Source organism: Salvelinus sp. IW2-2015, linkage group LG15, assembly GCF_002910315.2.
Source record: "Salvelinus sp. IW2-2015 linkage group LG15, ASM291031v2, whole genome shotgun sequence".
Classification (NCBI taxonomy): Eukaryota; Metazoa; Chordata; class Actinopteri; order Salmoniformes; family Salmonidae; genus Salvelinus; species Salvelinus sp. IW2-2015.
In genome coordinates this window covers 54342315-54359873 of record NC_036855.1, presented here as the reverse complement: position 1 = coordinate 54359873, position 17559 = coordinate 54342315, and the positions used below count along the sequence as shown (strand labels likewise).

Sequence of the window (17559 nt, the reverse complement as noted above, 5' to 3'; positions counted from 1 at the left end):
GACAAAAATATCTAAAGACATTGAAGCAGCAAACTTTGTGGAAATTAATATTTGTGTCATTCTCAAAACTTTTGGCCACGACTGTAGAGCGTTTGTAGACTTTAAGAAAAAAATATTAAGTGACAGTTTCATCAGTACGTGCTTAAAGAAAGTCATATCACAAAGATCACAGATGACAGTGCCCACCAAATCTATGACAATAGAGAACGAATTGTAAGCACCAAAGTGTGTTTGTCAAAATAATATCTGAAAATGTCAGTTGTTGAACATAATACTTCTATTTGCAATAGCAATTTATGATATATGCAGTTGAGGAATATTCCATGTACCAGCACTACATGTAGGACGGACATTCCCACATACAGTATTTTTTTATTTTACCTTTATTCAACCAGGTAAGCCAGTTGAGAAGTTCTCATTTACAACTGCGACCTGGCCAAGATAAAGCAAAGCAGTGTGACAAAAACAACAACACAGAGATACACATGGAATAAACAAATGTAGAGTCAATAACACAATACAAAAGTCTATTAACAGTGTGTGCAAATTAAGTAAGATTAGGGAGGTAAGGCAATAAATAGGCCGTAGTGGCAAAATAATTACAATTTCGCAAATAAACACTGGAGTGAGATGTGCAGAAGATGAATGTGCAAGTAGAGATACTGTYGTGCAAAGGGGGAAAAATATYTAAATAAAATAAATAARAATATGGGGATGAGGTAGGTGGATGTGTTATTTACAGATGGGCTATGTACAGGTGCAATGATCTGTAAGCTGCTCTGACAGCTGATGCTTAAAGATAGTGAGGGAGACATGAGTCTCCAGCTTCAGTGATTTTTGCAATTCGTTCCAGTCATTGGCAGCAGAGAACTGGAAGGAAAGGCGGCAAAAAGAGGAATTGGCTTTGGGGGTGACCAGTGAAATATACCCCTGCTGGGGCGCGTGCTATGGGTGGGTGCTGCTATGGTGACCAGTGAGCTGAGATAAGGTGGGGCTTTACCTAGKAAAMACTTAGAGATGACCTGGAGCCAGTGGGTTTGGCGACGAATATGAAGCGAAGGCCAGCCAACGAGAGCATACAGGTCGCAGTGGTGGGTAGTATATGGGGCTTTGTTGACGAAACGGATGGCACTGTGATAGACTGCATCCAATTTGCTGAGTAGAGTGTTGGAGGCTAATTTGTAAATGACATCGCCAAAGTCAAGGATCATCAGTTTTACGAGGGTATGTTTGGCAGCATGAGTGAAGGATGCCTTGTTGCGAAATAGGAATCCGATTCTAGATTACATTTTTGATTGGAGATGCTTAATATGAGTCTGGAAGGAGAGTTTACAGTCTAATCAGACACCTAGGTATTTGTAGTTGTCACATATTCTTAGTCAGAACCGTCCCAGAGTAGTGGTTGCTAGTCGGGCGGGTGGGCAGATGCGGGCAGCGATCGGTTGAAGAGCATGCATTTAGTTTTTACTGCAGTTAAGAGCAGGTTGGAGGCCACGAAAGAGAGTTGTAATGGCATTTGAAGCTCTTGGAGGTTAGTTAACAACATGTGTCCAAAGAAGGGCCAGAAGTATACAGAATGGTGCGTTTGCGTAGAGGTGATCAGAGAATCAACCCCGCCGCAAGAGCTACATCATATGATAATATACGAGAAGAGAGTCGGCCCGAAGAATTGAACCCATGTTGGCAATCCCATAGAGACGGCAGAGGTCCGGACAACAGGCCCCCCTTAGACACACTGAACTCTATCTGAGAGTAGTTGGTGTTAACCATGGCGAAGACAGTCATTTGAGAAAACCAAGGCTGTTAGTCTGCTGATAATAATGCTGTGATTGGACAGAGTCGAAAGCCTTGGACAGGTCGATGGATACGTGCTGCAACAGTGTTGGTCTTTGTCGATGGCGATTATGATATCGTTTATAGAACCTGAGCGTGGCTGAGGTGCACGTAGGACCTAGCATATGGAACCAGATTTGCAGTAGCAGAGAAGTACGGTGGGATTCGAAATAGTCGGTGATCTGTTATTGTTTAACTTGGCTTTTCGAGACCTTAAGAAAGGCAGGGGTAGGATAGATATAGGTCTGTAACAGTTTGGCGCCTAGAGTGTCTCCCTTTGAAGAGGGGATGACCGTGCAGCTTTCCAATCTTTGGGGATCTCAGACGATACGAAAGAGAGGTTGAACAGGCTAGTAATAGGGGGGTTGCAACAATTGCAGCGGATCATTTTAGAAAGAGAGGGTCCAGATTGTCTAGCCCAGCTGATTTGCAGCTCTTTCAGAACATCAGCTATCTGGATTTGGGGTGAAGGAGAAATGGGGAGGTTTGGGCAAGTTGCTGTGGGGGGTGCAGTGCTGTTGACCGGGGTAGGGGTAGCCAGGTGGAAACCAAGCCCAGCCTTTAGAAAAATGCTTTTGAAATTCTCGATAATCGTAGATTTATCGAATGTGACAGTGTTTCCTAGCCTCAGTGCAGTGGGAAGCTGGGAGGAGGTGCTCTTATTCTCCATGGACTTTACAGTGTCCCAGAACTTTTGGAGTTTGTGCTACAGGATGTACATTTCTGTTTGAAAAAGCTAGCCTTAGCTTTCCTAACTGCCTGTGTATATTGGTTCCTAACTTCCCTGAAAAGTTGCATATCGCGGGGGCTATTTGATGCTAATGCAGTACGCCACAGGATGTTTTGTGCTGGTCAAGGGCAGTCAGGTCTGGAGTGAACRAAGGGCTATATCTGTTCCTGGTTCTACATTTTTTGAATGGGGCATGCTTATTTAAGATGGTGAGGAAAGCACTWTTAAAGAATAACCAGGCATCGCACCTCTGTTTGAACACCTCTCCTGTCATTCATCCATTCCACATACAGCCATTTGCGGATCTTTTCAGTGTCCATGTGAAAGATAGTTATTGCGAGGATGGAACATTTGTTGACTTAAAATGTTTTTCTTAAACACCCATGTAAAATGAAGGCCTGCAAAGCTTACAGATTTAAGTCTAATAGCATGAGATGAAAGTAGACAAACATCAGAGTGTGCAATATGAAGGTATAGTCAGTGGACATTCTGAACCTTGTTTGAGGTCAGTAGYTCACATGACCAAGGAGCTATTGAAATTCTACATTTTGAAAAATTAATGTAAAACCATGTGAGATGAAAATGGACAAACTAAAGGGTATGCAATGTGTAGGCCCACTGAGTGGACATTCTGAACCTTGTTTGAAGTAAGTATGTCACATGACCAAGGAGCTATTGAAATTCAAAATTTAGAAAAATMTATGTAAAACCATGTGAGATGAAAATTGACAAACTAAAGGGTGTGCAATATAGAAGGGTAGTCAGTGGACATACTGAACCTTGTTTGAAGTCATTAGGTCACATGACCAAGGAACTATTGAAACTTTACATTTGGAAAATTCATGTAAAATCTTGTGAGATGAAAATTGACGAACTAACAGGTGTGCAATGTGTAGGCCCACTGAGTGGACATTCTGACCGTGTTTGAAGTCACTAGGTTACACGACCTAGGAGCTATTGAAACTTTACATTTGGAAAATTCATGTAAAATCTTGTGAGATGAAAATTGACAAACTAAAGGGTGAGCAATATAGAAAAGTAGTCACTGGACATTCTGAACCGTGTTTGAAGTAAGTATGTCACATGACCAAGGAGCTATTGAAATTCTACATTTTGAAAAATTCATGTAAAACCATGTGAGATGAAAATGGACAAACTAAATGGTGTGCAATATAGAAGGGTAGTCAGTGGACATACTGAACCTTGTTTGAAGTCATTAGGTCACATGACCAAGGAGTTATTGAAATTCTACATTTTGAAAAATTCATGGAAAACCATGTGAGATAAAAATMGACAAACTTAAGGGTGTGCAATGTGTAGGCCCACTGAGTGGACATTCTGAACCTTGTTTGAAGTCACTAGGTTACACGACCTAGGAGCTATTGAAACTTTARATTTGGAAAATTCATGTAAAATCTTGTGAGATGAAAATTGACAAACTAAAGGGTGTGCAATATAGAAAAGTAGTCAGTGGACATTCTGAACCGTGTTTGAAGTAAGTATGTCACATGACCAAGGAGCTATTGAAATTTGAATGTAAAAAAAGTTTGTACTTTGTTCACACTCCCTAACTAATTCAACTAGGAATACAAGACGCTGCTCACATTTCKACATGTTTATTAGCTTTGGAAAGAAAATTKTTTCTAAATCGTGAAAATAAGACCTGTGCAATACTGTGCGCAATTTTTCCAACATCATGACACTTATTTGGAGTTTGTGGCTCAAGTGGTTTGAAAGCGCGAATATCAGTCGAATATTGAACTTGAAACTGTCTTTACCGACACCACCACGCCTACCAGCCATCGACGTCTGTTTGCGTACTTGTTGCTGAAAATAACAACAACATATGTATTTACTAAGGGAATTCAGCATCAAATGTTCTACTCATAATATATTTGCTTATATCACATTGTAGTAATTGGATCTCCGTTGTCTACATATCTGCGCTAGCCCTACTGCAGACAGTAATTTAGCCAATGGGAGACGTATTCCCACACTTTGTTTTCAGCTCAGCCAATGCAAGCGATTCTGTGGAAAGGGAAGCGGGGTCTTCACTAGTTATTAAAGCCACAAAGTCATAAACCCCGCCCATGTACTGTATACAATTTATCTTCTTTAAAATCTGATTATAAACCTAATCCTAACCTCAACCTTAACCACAGTCTATGCCTAACCCTATCCTTAAATTAAGACCAAAAAGCAAATAGTTGTTTTCATACATTTTTACGACATAGTCAATTCTGACTTTGTGGCTGTGGTAACTTGTGGAAACCGGGTAGCTGGTGGATTGGTAGCAGTCACATGACTGGGAAACGATTTCAGGGTTAGCTACCAGTTTGCTGATACAAACTTGATAATCATGGTAAGTGAAAAGGCAAAAATAGCTACTCTTTACACTTGTGATTATTATCCATCCAATCCTCCTATGTGAGTCATTCATTTTCGGTATTGTTTTTATGTTATTGCTGTATGGCTGAGACTCGAAAACAGACTCAAATTGTGGGTGGTGCTAGTTAGCTACGGCCTAGTTAAAAGCCAGATAGCTACCTGCTAGCTAGTAGCTGGCTAAGGCTGTAGGCTAACTGTCAACATATTTCATTTTTGAAGAATCGACCCGATTCATTGATGCCTAGCATCTCTTATGGTCGATTAGTTTCATCTTTTACTTTTAAGACACGAATTTCACCAAGTCAAAGGAGTGCAGTTTGTTAACTAGTATTTTCCTGAAATGTCTAGACGCGTTAGCCAGTTAGCTATCTAGCTAACTAACGTAGCTAGTACAGATCAAAGAGAATATTGATTTAACTTAGCATATGTAACTAACTAGTTAAACTCGATTGGTTATCCGTGACAGAGAGGTCCAAATATACAAACKTGGCCACCACAACTAACGTTAGCTATCTAGTTCAATAACGAAGGTTAGCCAACAGATGTCAGTCATTGATCATTCATTCTGGTGATGCTAGAAATGAAGATGGTTAGTGTGAACACAGTGCATACGAATCAGTAGCGAACCATTTGATGATAGTCTGGTGACTCAGTGCTAGCTTGCAGTCTACACCTACTACACTCTTGATGAGGCATGTGACATTTTTTTCACCATTTCTAATCTTAGGCCATCCAGATGGATGACATTAGAATAACTATGAATTAGCTAACTCGATGTTTATGTTGGCCAGTACAATACCWCCAATCATTGAATTATTTTCCTGTGGGCGTAGCCAGTTTACTGATCATCTGAGTCAATGTCATCTCTCGGCTCCCTGTAACTGTAAACCACTGTYGCTATAATGATGGAGTATGTCAGAGTAACATGCATGGCATTCCTCTGAGCTTCTGTGTGCTGTCTTTCAGCCTACCACACAGCAGTCACCCCAGGACGAGCAGGAAAAGCTACTTGATGAAGCCGTGCAGGCTGTCAAGGTTCAGTCATTTCAGATGAAGCGTTGCCTGGTAAGAGCTGCCTATTTCCTCCTTTGCGGGTCCCTTTGATTTCCTTCCCTTTTCTGTTAACAATATAGCAAATATGTATTGTGTTCTCTGACCCTCATCAGTGTATAAGAGAGACAATGTTTCCGAGCCGCAAGTTACATTATAGCATATTTTCGAGCAGTGTATCAGATATTAAACTAACTGTACTGTATACTCATATTGACTTGTTACTTGACTTGTTTGATTGACACTTCCATCTGTAGGACAAGAACAAGCTGATGGATGCATTGAAACATGCATCTAACATGCTGGGCGAACTCAGGACCTCCATGTTATCGCCAAAGAGCTACTATGAACTCTGTATCCTTTACCTGCTGCAACCTATGGATCTCTGGTCTAGACATAGAAAAAAATGCACTCCTCATTCTCCAGATCATTTCACTGTTCTAGGCAAGTCCATGTTTGGTGTTGTTTACAATTGTGCAATGAGTCCCTAATTCTGAGTGCAGACATGGCCATCTCTGACGAGCTCCACTACCTGGAGGTGTACCTGACAGATGAGTTTGCCAAAGGCAGGAAGGTGGCTGACCTCTATGAGCTGGTTCAATATGCAGGGAACATCATCCCTAGACTGTGAGTACTCAAGCATCCTAATGATCGTTTCAGATAATGAATAAGTGTAAATGGAAAGCTGCACATGTTCTCTTGGACTAGCCTACTTGTATATGTGATCAATCATGTGACAACAATGCCCTCTTTAGGCAGTGTGAACCAGATGAAGGAGCMTGACCCTAGAGGAATAGGAAACATATAAAGTAATTACCCCCACCCCTCCTCTCCTCTCTCCCAGTTACCTGCTGATCACTGTGGGGGTGGTGTATGTTCGCTCCTTCCCTCAGTCACGTAAGGACATCCTGAAGGACCTGGTGGAGATGTGTCGTGGGGTGCAGCACCCGCTGAGAGGCCTGTTCCTCAGAAACTACCTGCTGCAGTGCACCCGCAACATCTTGCCTGACGACGGGGAGCAGCTAGAGTAAGAACAAAGGGAGAATCTCAATTGCATACTCCTTGCGTCCTCTCTCCTTGCCACCTTCACGAAACCCTTTGGAGGAGGTCAGAGGGGAGGGACCTCTCGTTTTCTCATCCAATGGGTTTTGAGAAGGAGGTGAGGAAAAAGAGGACGCAATTGAGATTCTCTCTCTCCTCACGGGGCTCCCCTCCTGAGCTGCCCCTCACTCATTCTCATCGACCGATTCCCACTCGCAATCCAGGCCTCACAGTGTGTTAATCAGACCTTCTCATTACATTGTGTCCGTCCTCTGATTGAAAGAGATTTGAGCTCGTTGTTTAGCAATCATCCCAGAAGGTTTAAATGTGACCGTAGAGTTATTGATTTAATGAAAAGGCTTATACTTCCTTTTAATATATCATACTCCAGTTAACGTGGCAGAACTTTTGGTCCTCGTCTCTGTCTTTCCAGGGGGGAGGATGCGATGACGGGAGACATTAACGACTCCATTGACTTTGTGTTGCTGAATTTTGCTGAGATGAATAAGCTGTGGGTGCGCATGCAGCACCAGGGCCACAGTCGAGARAGGGAGAAGAGGGAGAAGGAGAGGCAGGAGCTGCGGATCCTGGTCGGGACCAACCTGGTTCGACTCAGCCAGCTGGAGGGGGTCAACGTGGAGAAGTATAAACAGGTTTGTGTTTACATGTCTGCCAAATATATCGATGTCTAGAGCTGCACATTTGCATGTACTAAAAGTAAAATGGAACACTTGACAATAAATCTGAATGCTAATGTGTGATTCATCTGAAACTGACTTGAAGACTGTGTAGTTAATATGAATCGGTATGCTTTTTTTGTTGCCACTTTTCAGATATTGGCTTGCAAATGAATTCATGTACTTGAATTGAGAGTATCATGTCATGCAGGGGACCATAGGAAAACATCATGTACTGCTCTAGAATAAAGAGCACCTATAGAATTATGTAGGGTTTAGCCTTTGTCGGTTGTCTATCTGAGGGCGTGGAGACAAGAGAAGATGATCCTTGTCAAGCTCSGAGAGGGGTTCTTAACCCTGAGCACCTCTTGATGTTTTATTTCTGCTATTATATCTACTTTACCGTAGAAATTATGTTTGGCAAAGAGGGATGCAGCATTGGATAAAATATTACATTGAATATGTATTACAACGTGCAGAAAATCAACAAATACTTAAGTCCCTTATATCTAGAGAGGATGTCCATTGTGTTACATTGRATTTGGGTTATTTCTCTCCCCAGATTGTGCTGTCCGGTGTCCTAGAACAGGTGGTAAACTGCAGAGATTCCCTGGCTCAAGAATATCTCATGGAGTGCATCATTCAGGTAACTACTGTTTCCAGTTTGTCATTGCGTCAAGGTCTGTAGTAGGAAATGCATACGCATGAACTATTACTGATTCATCACGTAGACTGGTCACATGGAGTCACCCTGCCCTGCTGTCTATGGCCTGGCTCTCCTCTTCTATAACAGGTCTTCCCTGATGAGTTCCACCTTCAGACACTGAACCTATTCCTTCGTTCCTGTGCCGACCTGCATCAGCACGTCAATGTCAAAAACATCATCATCGCTCTCATTGACAGGTGATGTAAACTCTGCTACATATGATTTCAGATCAATCAGTACACTACACACTGGATTTCAATTTTCCTTGGTATTGTATTGAAAGCCACTGACGTGATTTATCTTCTCTGTTTTAGACTGGCTTTGTTTGCTCACCGAGAAGATGGACCTGGAATCCCTGCTGAAATCAAACTGTTTGATATTTTCTCCCAACAAGTAGCCACAGTTATACAGGTAAGTGATGGCGAAAGACTTTACTCTTTTTTTTCTTTGTGACTTTCTCCTGCAATCCATTTTCCCATTGATTTGGTCGTTAAAAATTCCCCTGCAGATATTCTATTGCTGTATTGTTTTCTCTCACTCAAGACAAATTCTGGCACAAAATCTAGGTCTAGTTTTCCTCTCATCGACTCAATCTCATGACCTTGATATATGCTTATGTTTAAGCAATTAAACTGAAGTAGGCTACATGATATGTTATTACCTTATTTTGTATTTCATCTTTTCCCCCCCAGTCCCGCCAGGACATGCCTTCGGAGGATGTGGTCTCACTACAGGTGTCCCTCATCAACCTGGCCATGAAGTGCTACCCTGACCGGGTGGACTATGTGGACAAGGTGTTGGAGAGCACAGTGGAGATCTTCAACAAGCTCAACCTGGAGACAGTAAGAGCACTACCCTGTCTCAGTGTTACATAGTTTGGTCATCTGGATAGTTCTGCTTCTCCTTTGTTTGGTAGAGGAATTCATCAGACCAAAGATATACATTAATGGAAATGAAAAGAAATTATATTAGCAGGGGTTGCGTAACACAGGGGAAAAAAGATAAAACGCATAAGAAATATCTTGCTGCGTTTTATAAACGCAGATCTAAAAAGCTTCTTATTGTAATTTCAGCTCGTCATCAAGACTCATTTTGTACGTTAGTTGCACTTCTCCACTTTGAGTATTCATGAATGGGCATTCTGGCAGCAGACAGGGCTCTGACTGATGTGTAGCTACAGTTAAAGTCGGAAATTTACATACACTTCGGTTTGAGTCATTGAAACGTGCTTTTTCAATCACCAAATTCTTGTTAACAAACTATAGTTTTGGCAAGTTGGTTAAGACATCTACTTTGTGCATGACACAAGTAATTTTCCAACAATTTTTACAGACAGATTATTTCACTTATAATTCACTGTATCACAATTCCCGTGGGTCAGAAGTTTACATACACTAAGTTGACTGTGCCTTTAATCAGCTTGGAAAATTCCAGAAAATGGTGTCATGGCTGCAGAAGCTTCTGATAGGCTAATTGACATAATTTGAGTCAATTGGAGGTGTACTTTGTGGATGTATTTCAAGGCCTACCTTCAAACCTCAGTGCTTCTTTGCTTGACATCATGGGAAATTTTTAAAAATCAGCCAAGACCTCAGATTTTTTTTTTTAGAACTTCCAGTAGTCTGGCTCATCCTTAGGAGCAATTTCCAACGCCTGAAGGTACCACGTTCATCTGTACAAACAATAGTACGCAAGTATGAACACCATGGACCACGCAGCGCCATACCGCTTAGGAAGGAGACGCGTTCTGTCTCCTAGAGATGAACGACTTTGGTGCGAAACGTGCAAATCAATCACAGAACAACAGCAAAGGACCTTGTGAAGATGTTGGAGGAAACGGGTACAAAAGTATCTATATCCCACAGTAAAGCAAAAAGCAAGGAAGAAGCCACAGCTCCAAAACCACCATAAAAAAAGCCAGACTAACGGTTTGCAACTGCACATGGGGACAAAAGATCATACATTTTGGAGAAATGTCCTCTGGTCTGATGAAACAAAAAATAGAACTGTTTGGCCATAATGACCATGCGTTATGTTTGGAGGAAAAAGGTGGAGGCCTGCAAGCCGAAGAACACCATCCCCAACGTGAAAACACGAGGGTGGCAGCATCATGTTGTGGGGGTGCTTTGCTGCAGGAGAGCTGGTTGCACTTCACAAAATAGATGGCATTATGAGGTGGGAGAATTATGTGGATGTATTGAAGCAACATCTCAAGGCATCAGTCAGGAAGTGAAAGCTTGTTCGCTATAGGGTCTTCCAAATGGACAATGACRCCACYCATACTTCCAAAATGGTAYCAAAATGGCTTGGAATTTTTACTAGGATTAAATGTCAGGAATTGTGAAAAACTGCATTTAAATGTATTTGGATAAGGTGTATGTAAACCTCTGACTGCAACTGCACCTTTCTCAGTGTAGCCTACTTTTCTACGATAAACATTAGAAATATGATGACCATGCATCGTTTTTGCAAAAAATACCTTGCTTTTTTACACCAAATAGTGTTCCACTTCTGTTGTCTGATGAAAATGAAGCTATTTTCTGCCAAATGTGTTGCACTAATGTAGTATCTGTGAAGGAAAACAATAGTTGCACCCCTGATCACTCTATTGAAGCAAAAAATCACTGACTTTCAATATAAATCACCTGTGATTTATTTTTTGTTGTTGATGGTCTGCGTTTTGAAAATGCAGATTTCTGAACTCTWATYRGACTCCTGATTTAGTTTATCATAGCCTACTCCTATGAGTCCGAGGCTTTTTGGAAGTATTCAAATTGCATCCTTTTCTGTAGTATCTTGCACAGTGGCAATTTTAGCATGTAAATCTTGGTGGGGCAATTTATTTATTTTATTTTTTAAATATGCGAAGCCACTAAACAATACATGAATTGCACTATAACAGTGACAAACGGTGCCCACAAACTGTTAGGGCCTACATAAAGCTGTCCCAACAGCAGAGTCCCAACACCTTACCACTGCTACACCTGGCTTRCAGCYGAGCCTTGTATGGCAGTGAAACAGTTCATTCAGCCTCATTTACTGCCTTTCAAAAAAACATGGCTGACTTGCTTAAAAAAATGTGGTTTCTACTGACAATTGAGATGTACAAACTACGGAATAAGGGGACGTCAAGCGGATAAGAGGCAATCCGTAGTTTCCATTAAGACATTAAGGAGTGAGCGACAACGGACGTAATCAATTTAAATATTTGTTCAGCACTTTTGAAATGTACTGCGACAGAATTCAGAACATGGGCTGTTCTCACAGTATTTCTCCCTGTACACCAAGTCAGAACCGTAGGATAAATAAAGGGGGCATAAGTAGACAATGAAAGTTCGTATTATTATTTAACTAGGCAAGTCACTTAAGAACAAATTCTTATTTACAATGACGGCTTACACCGGCCAAACCCGGACGACACTGGGCCAATTGTGCGCCGCCTTATGGGACTCTGTTGGGGTAGGTTCCTTGTTCCTTGTCAATCATTGCTGATTTCATCAATAAGCCAATCAGACAATATCTTCAAGTAAATCAATCAAACCTTTATTAATGCAATTGCAGACAGAAGTTGACAACAGAAACATAGCACACATGTTCCAGAGTAAGTTCTGCAAAATAAAAAAGGTAAAAGTTGCTTTAATATGCTTGCATTCAACCCCTAGTGATGTAACTGCCTATGTCAACACCTTCTACTCATGAGACCAAGCCCATGATTATACAGTTATGCAAACTTGCAGGAGCAAAAAGTAGACCAGTGTTTTCTAAGGGCTCAGCAGTAATTTTCCATTCCCGTGTGGCTTACTTATCTCTTTACTCCCCTGCAGGGTTCTGTGTCTATGTATCTCTTTTAGCCTTGAGGCGCTTTCTCACAGACACCCTGTTTTGACTGCAATAGCTCACACGTCTCTCAGACCGTTTCTTATAAGAGGCAGAGACTAGAAAATAACTGTGGAACAGTATTAAACCTTATAATGCATATATTGCTAATCTGTGGTCCAGGACCCTATAAATGTAGTGGGGGAGGGTCTTATAGCCCTTCCCCTTCTATTAATACAACATAAGCATAATCAATAATTTGGTGCAGCCCCTATCATGACCCCAAGGTGAACCCCATCAACTCCCAATCGCGGCTGGTTATGATACAGCCTGGATTTGAACCAGGGTGTCTGTAGTGACGCCTCAAGCACTGAGATGCAGTGCCTTAGACCGCTCTACCCCTCTAAAACAAGTTATAGGCTACATGTGCACCACCAAGTTATAACAGTAGGTGAAAATAGACCAAATTATTAGGGTGAATGCCGTTTCGGTCTTTGCGTGTCAAAAAAGATACATGTCACATAACACCTTTTTTTTTTAATTGAAAAAAAAATGGCCCCTTTTTCTCCCCAATTTCGTGGTATCCAATTGGTAGTTACAGTCTTGTCTCATCACTGCAACTCCCGTACGGACTCTGGAGAGGCGAAGGTCGAGAGCCGTGCGTCCTCCGAAACACAACCCAACCAAGCCGCACTGCTTCTTGACAYTGCCCGCTTAACCCGGAAGCCAGCCACACCAATGTGTCGGAGGAAACACTGTACACCTGGCAATCGCGTCAGCGTGCATTGCGCCCGACCTGCCACAGGAGTCGCTAGAGCACGATGGGACAAGAACATCCCTGCCTGCCAAACCCTCCCCTAACCTGGACGACSCTGGACCAATTGTGCGCCGCCCCATGGGTCTCCAGGTCGCAGCCGGCTGCGACAGAGCTTGGACTCGAACCAGGATCTCTAATGGCATAGCTGCACTGCAATACAGTACCTTAGACCGCTGCACCACTCGGGAGGCCCCATATAACACTATTTGATGCGTTAAATAAGCTTTTAATTTGACATGTCAAATAACACAATTCTATTATAGAATGTTGTTTGTGCTGAATTTGCATGTGCAATCGACATGCCACCACTACTATCAGTAGCACTGTCAAATCTGTACAAAGAAGTTTGCAAACAAGCACACACTGGCCACAAACTATGTGTTTACATTACGGCGTTGGTGAAAATAGACCAATTTTTGTCATCAAAGTCTGGAATTCTCTGGATTTATGGCGCGAACTCGGGGAAAAGACCACACAGCCACGCCATTGAATAGCAGGCTATTGGTTACTTTGCAATGCTTGCAGTTAGCCACTGATTCCTTACAAACCACTCATTGTTGAATTTGCGATTTCCAACTTGTGTAATCTTTATGGCCGATGAGCACCGATACATTTGATCTATAATTTATTTTCATTATTTCTCTTCATATGACAAGGATTAAAAATGATTTGCCAGTAGATTGTCGACTTGATTCATGATGACTGCTAGCAAAGACTTTGAAGTAAGATGTTGACATGATCAGTCCAATCAAAGCTACAGTACATATAACGTCATTTGACGTCATTTTATCTGTGGCTGATGACCTTGAGCCTTCTTGGAAGYGCACTTGTTATATAACTCTATGGCAGGACCCAAAGGTCTGAAATTTTGGATGTCTACCCTTACTAAGGACTTMGCGATTATGTAGTGTCCCCATGAGTGACAGAAAGAACACTGAGCCAATCACGGCGCAATGCTCCTATTTTCTGTTGGCTCGCCCCACCACCACAGAAAGCACTGAGCTAGGCTGAAACACCTGCATTTTGGAGCTGCCTCACTCAAGAAAACAAAAAGGACCATGTTTATATGCTGCTTTATTAACTCAATGATATATATWTTTTTTATATTGTTTGCAAGCTGATGTGACACGTATTATTAATGCCCAAAAAACATGCAAAACAGGAAAGAAAATAAATATTATAAACCTGCCACCAATCTTGCATTAAAAGCTTGGTGAACAAACAACCCCTAGTAGAAAATGGTAGAAAAACCAGTGCTTTGTTCAGACATACTTGAGACGGAAAGGTTCACAAATCTGAAAAGAAAGCCAGTTGCAGAGTACATTTTCTCATCAAAGCACTACTGAAAAAAAAAAGAAAAAGAAATGAAAAGTTTATTATCCCCATCTATGAACTCAAATCTCTGTAAGAAGTTGTATGTACTTTCTTAATGAAATTCCCTTTTTGCTTTAGACATATATATATATATATATATATATATACATTTTTTTTTTCTCCAGCCATCATGTGATGTTTGGAAGTTTTTATATTTCCCAATTTTCATAAATAGCTGACAAAGGAAACTGCTGTAGCTACTTCAGTATTTTCATTCTCAACTCCATTGTCTCCCCCCTTTCAAAGCATTGCAACCAGTAGCGCGGTCTCGAAAGAGTTGACTAGGCTGCTGAAGATCCCAGTGGACACCTACAACAACATTCTGACTGTTCTGCAGCTCAAGCACTTCCCTCCACTCTTCGAGTACTTTGATTATGAGTCCCGCAAAAGCATGAGCTGTTACGTTCTGAGCAACACTCTGGACTACAACACCACCATTATATCCCAGGAGCAGGTCAGTACACACACACACCGACACACACACACACACACACCAACGCACACATACAGTACCAGGCAAACGTTTGCACACACCTACTCATTCCAGGGTTTTTCTTTATTTTTACTATTTTCTACATTGTAGAATAATAATGAAGACATCAACTATGAAATAACACATGGAATCATGTAGTAACGAAAAAAGTGTAAAACAAATCAAAATATATTTGAGATTCTTCAAAGTAGCCACCCTTTGCCTTGATGAAAGCTTTGCACAATCTTGGCATTCTCTCAACCAGCTTCACGAGGAATGTTTTTCCAACAGTCCAACAAGGAGTTCCCACTTATGCTGAGCACTTGTTGGCTGCTTTTCCTTCTCTCTGCAGTCCAACTCATCCCAAACCATCTTAATTTGGTTGAGGTCAGGTGATTGTGGAGGTCAGGTCATCTGATGCAGCACTCCATCACTCTCCTTCTTGATCAAATAGCCCTTACACAGCCTGGAGGTGTGTGTTGGGTCATTGTCCTGTTGAAAAACAAATGATAGTCCCACTAAGCGCAAACCAGATGGGATGGCGTATCACTGCAGAATGCTGTGGTAGCCATGCTGGTGAAGTGTGCTTTGAATTCTAAATAAATCACTGACAGCATCACCAGCAAAGCAGCATCACACCACCACCTCCATGCTTCATGGTGAGAACCACACATYCGAAGATCATCCGTTCACCTACTCTGCGTCTCACAAAAACACGGCGGTTGGAACCAAAAATCTAAAATTTGGACTCATCAGACCAAAGACAGATTTCCACCTGTCTAATGTCTATTACTTGTATTTCTTGGCCCAAGTAAGTCTCTTATTCTTATTGGTGTCCTTTTAGTAGTGGTTTCTTTTCAGCAATTCGACCATGAGGCCTGATTCACGCAGTCTCCTCTGAACGGTTGATGTTGAGATGTGTCTGTTACTTGAACTCTGTGAAGCATTTATTTGGGCTGCAATTTTTTGGATTGACTGACCTTCATGTCTTAAAGTAATGATGGACTGTCGTTTCTCTTTGCTTATTTGAGCTGTTTTTGCCATAATATGGACTTGGTCTTTTACCAAATAGGGCTATCTTCTGTATACCACCCCTACCTTGTCACAACACTACTGATTGGCTCAAATGCATTAAGAAGGAAAAATTCCACAAATTAACTTTTAACAAGGCACACCTGTTAATTGAAATGCATTGCAGGTGACTACCTCATGAAGCTTGTTGAGTGCCAAGAGTGTGCAAAGCTGTCATCAAGGCAAAGGGTGGCTACTTTGAAGAATCTCATCTAAATCTATTTTTTATTTAACACTTTCTTTGTCGCTATATGATTTCATAGTTTTGATGTCTTCACTATTATTCTACAATGTAGGAAATAGTACAAATAAAGAAAAACCCTTGAATGAGTAGGTGTGTCCAAACTTTTGACCGGTATTGTACACACAAACACGTACTGATATGTGTTACTTACTTATATTTTTGCACATTGAGCTGTGTTCTTTCTCATAAGTGTTTTCTTGTTGTTGGGCTCTTTTCACCTTACTTTGTTTAGGTAAGCATGAACAAAAGGCTCTTTGTATTGTATACTTCCATGCAGTCTGGCTACTTATTTTCATCAATTCTCTTCAAGATATTGGCTGTTAAAGTCATAATAACCTTTTCTAACTTTTCAATTTGGAAAAGGTCAATGTGAACAATGTTTCAGAGCACCAGTCTTTTCTAAGAGAGCTCTTAGTGGGACTCCAGMAGATCATTGATTTCCCAGTAATGCCATAAGAGGCCTTTTTAAAAGCCTTTRCCCCCTAACTTATATAACTATCTTCACCCATACCTTTTTGACCACGATATAACTTCAACTCTATTACAATATACTTGCAGTCTGTCGATTTTTGTTGCCGCTAATAGCCCTTTCCAGTCTGCTCAAGAAAACGTACCGATGATACAGTGCCTTCAGAAAGTATTTACACCCCTTTTTACACATTTTGGTATGWTACAAAGTGGGATTTTTTATTTATTTAATGGTCTTTTTTGTCAACAGTCCATACAATACTCTGTAATATCCAAGTGTAAAATTCTATGATTTTGACATTTGTTTAAAAAAAAATAAAAAAAATAAAGAAAAGTACTCATTTCACATTTGTGAGTGTTTTTGGGTAAGTATCTAAGAGCTTTGCATACCTGGATTGATCAATATTTGCCCATTTTATAATTCTTCAAGCTCTGTCAAGTTGGTAGTTGATCATTGCTAGACAGTCATTTTCAAGTCTTGCCATAGAGTTTCAAGCCAATTTGGCAAAACTGTAACTAAGCCACTCGGGAACATTAAATGTCTTTTGGTAAGCAACTCCAGTTTAGATTTGGCCATGTATTTTAGGTTATTTTCCTCCTTAAATGTGAATTTTTCTTCCAGTGTCTGTTGGGAAGCAGARTGAACCAGATTTTCCTCTAGGATTTTGCCTGTGCTTGGCTCTATTACGTTTATTTTTGTTCTAAATAACTTCCTAGTCCTTCCTGATGACAAGCATACCCATAACATGATGCAGCCTCCACCATGCTTGAAAATGTGAAGAGTGGTACTCAGTGATGTGTTGTGTTGGATTTGCCCCCAAAAGTGTGCATTTCTTTGCCACATTTTTAGCAGGATTACTTTAGTGCCTTAT

The 17559-nt window shown here is 41.1% G+C and overlaps 1 protein-coding gene across 1 annotated transcript in view; it reads left to right on the top strand.

Annotated features, from left to right (window-relative positions):
* The first annotated feature begins 5531 nt into the window (after positions 1–5531).
* LOC139028872 (vacuolar protein sorting-associated protein 35-like) overlaps positions 5532–17559 on the top strand; it is a 15762-nt gene continuing 3734 nt past the window's right edge. Inside the window, exons 1-11 of the mRNA XM_070447375.1 lie at positions 5532–5540; positions 5918–6016; positions 6259–6355; positions 6505–6628; positions 6846–7028; positions 7476–7695; positions 8282–8365; positions 8513–8622; positions 8740–8836; positions 9118–9267; positions 14770–14886. Of these exons, the coding sequence (XP_070303476.1) occupies positions 5532–5540; positions 5918–6016; positions 6259–6355; positions 6505–6628; positions 6846–7028; positions 7476–7695; positions 8282–8365; positions 8513–8622; positions 8740–8836; positions 9118–9267; positions 14770–14886 (1290 nt within the window). The remainder of the gene's footprint in view (positions 5541–5917; positions 6017–6258; positions 6356–6504; positions 6629–6845; positions 7029–7475; positions 7696–8281; positions 8366–8512; positions 8623–8739; positions 8837–9117; positions 9268–14769; positions 14887–17559) is intronic.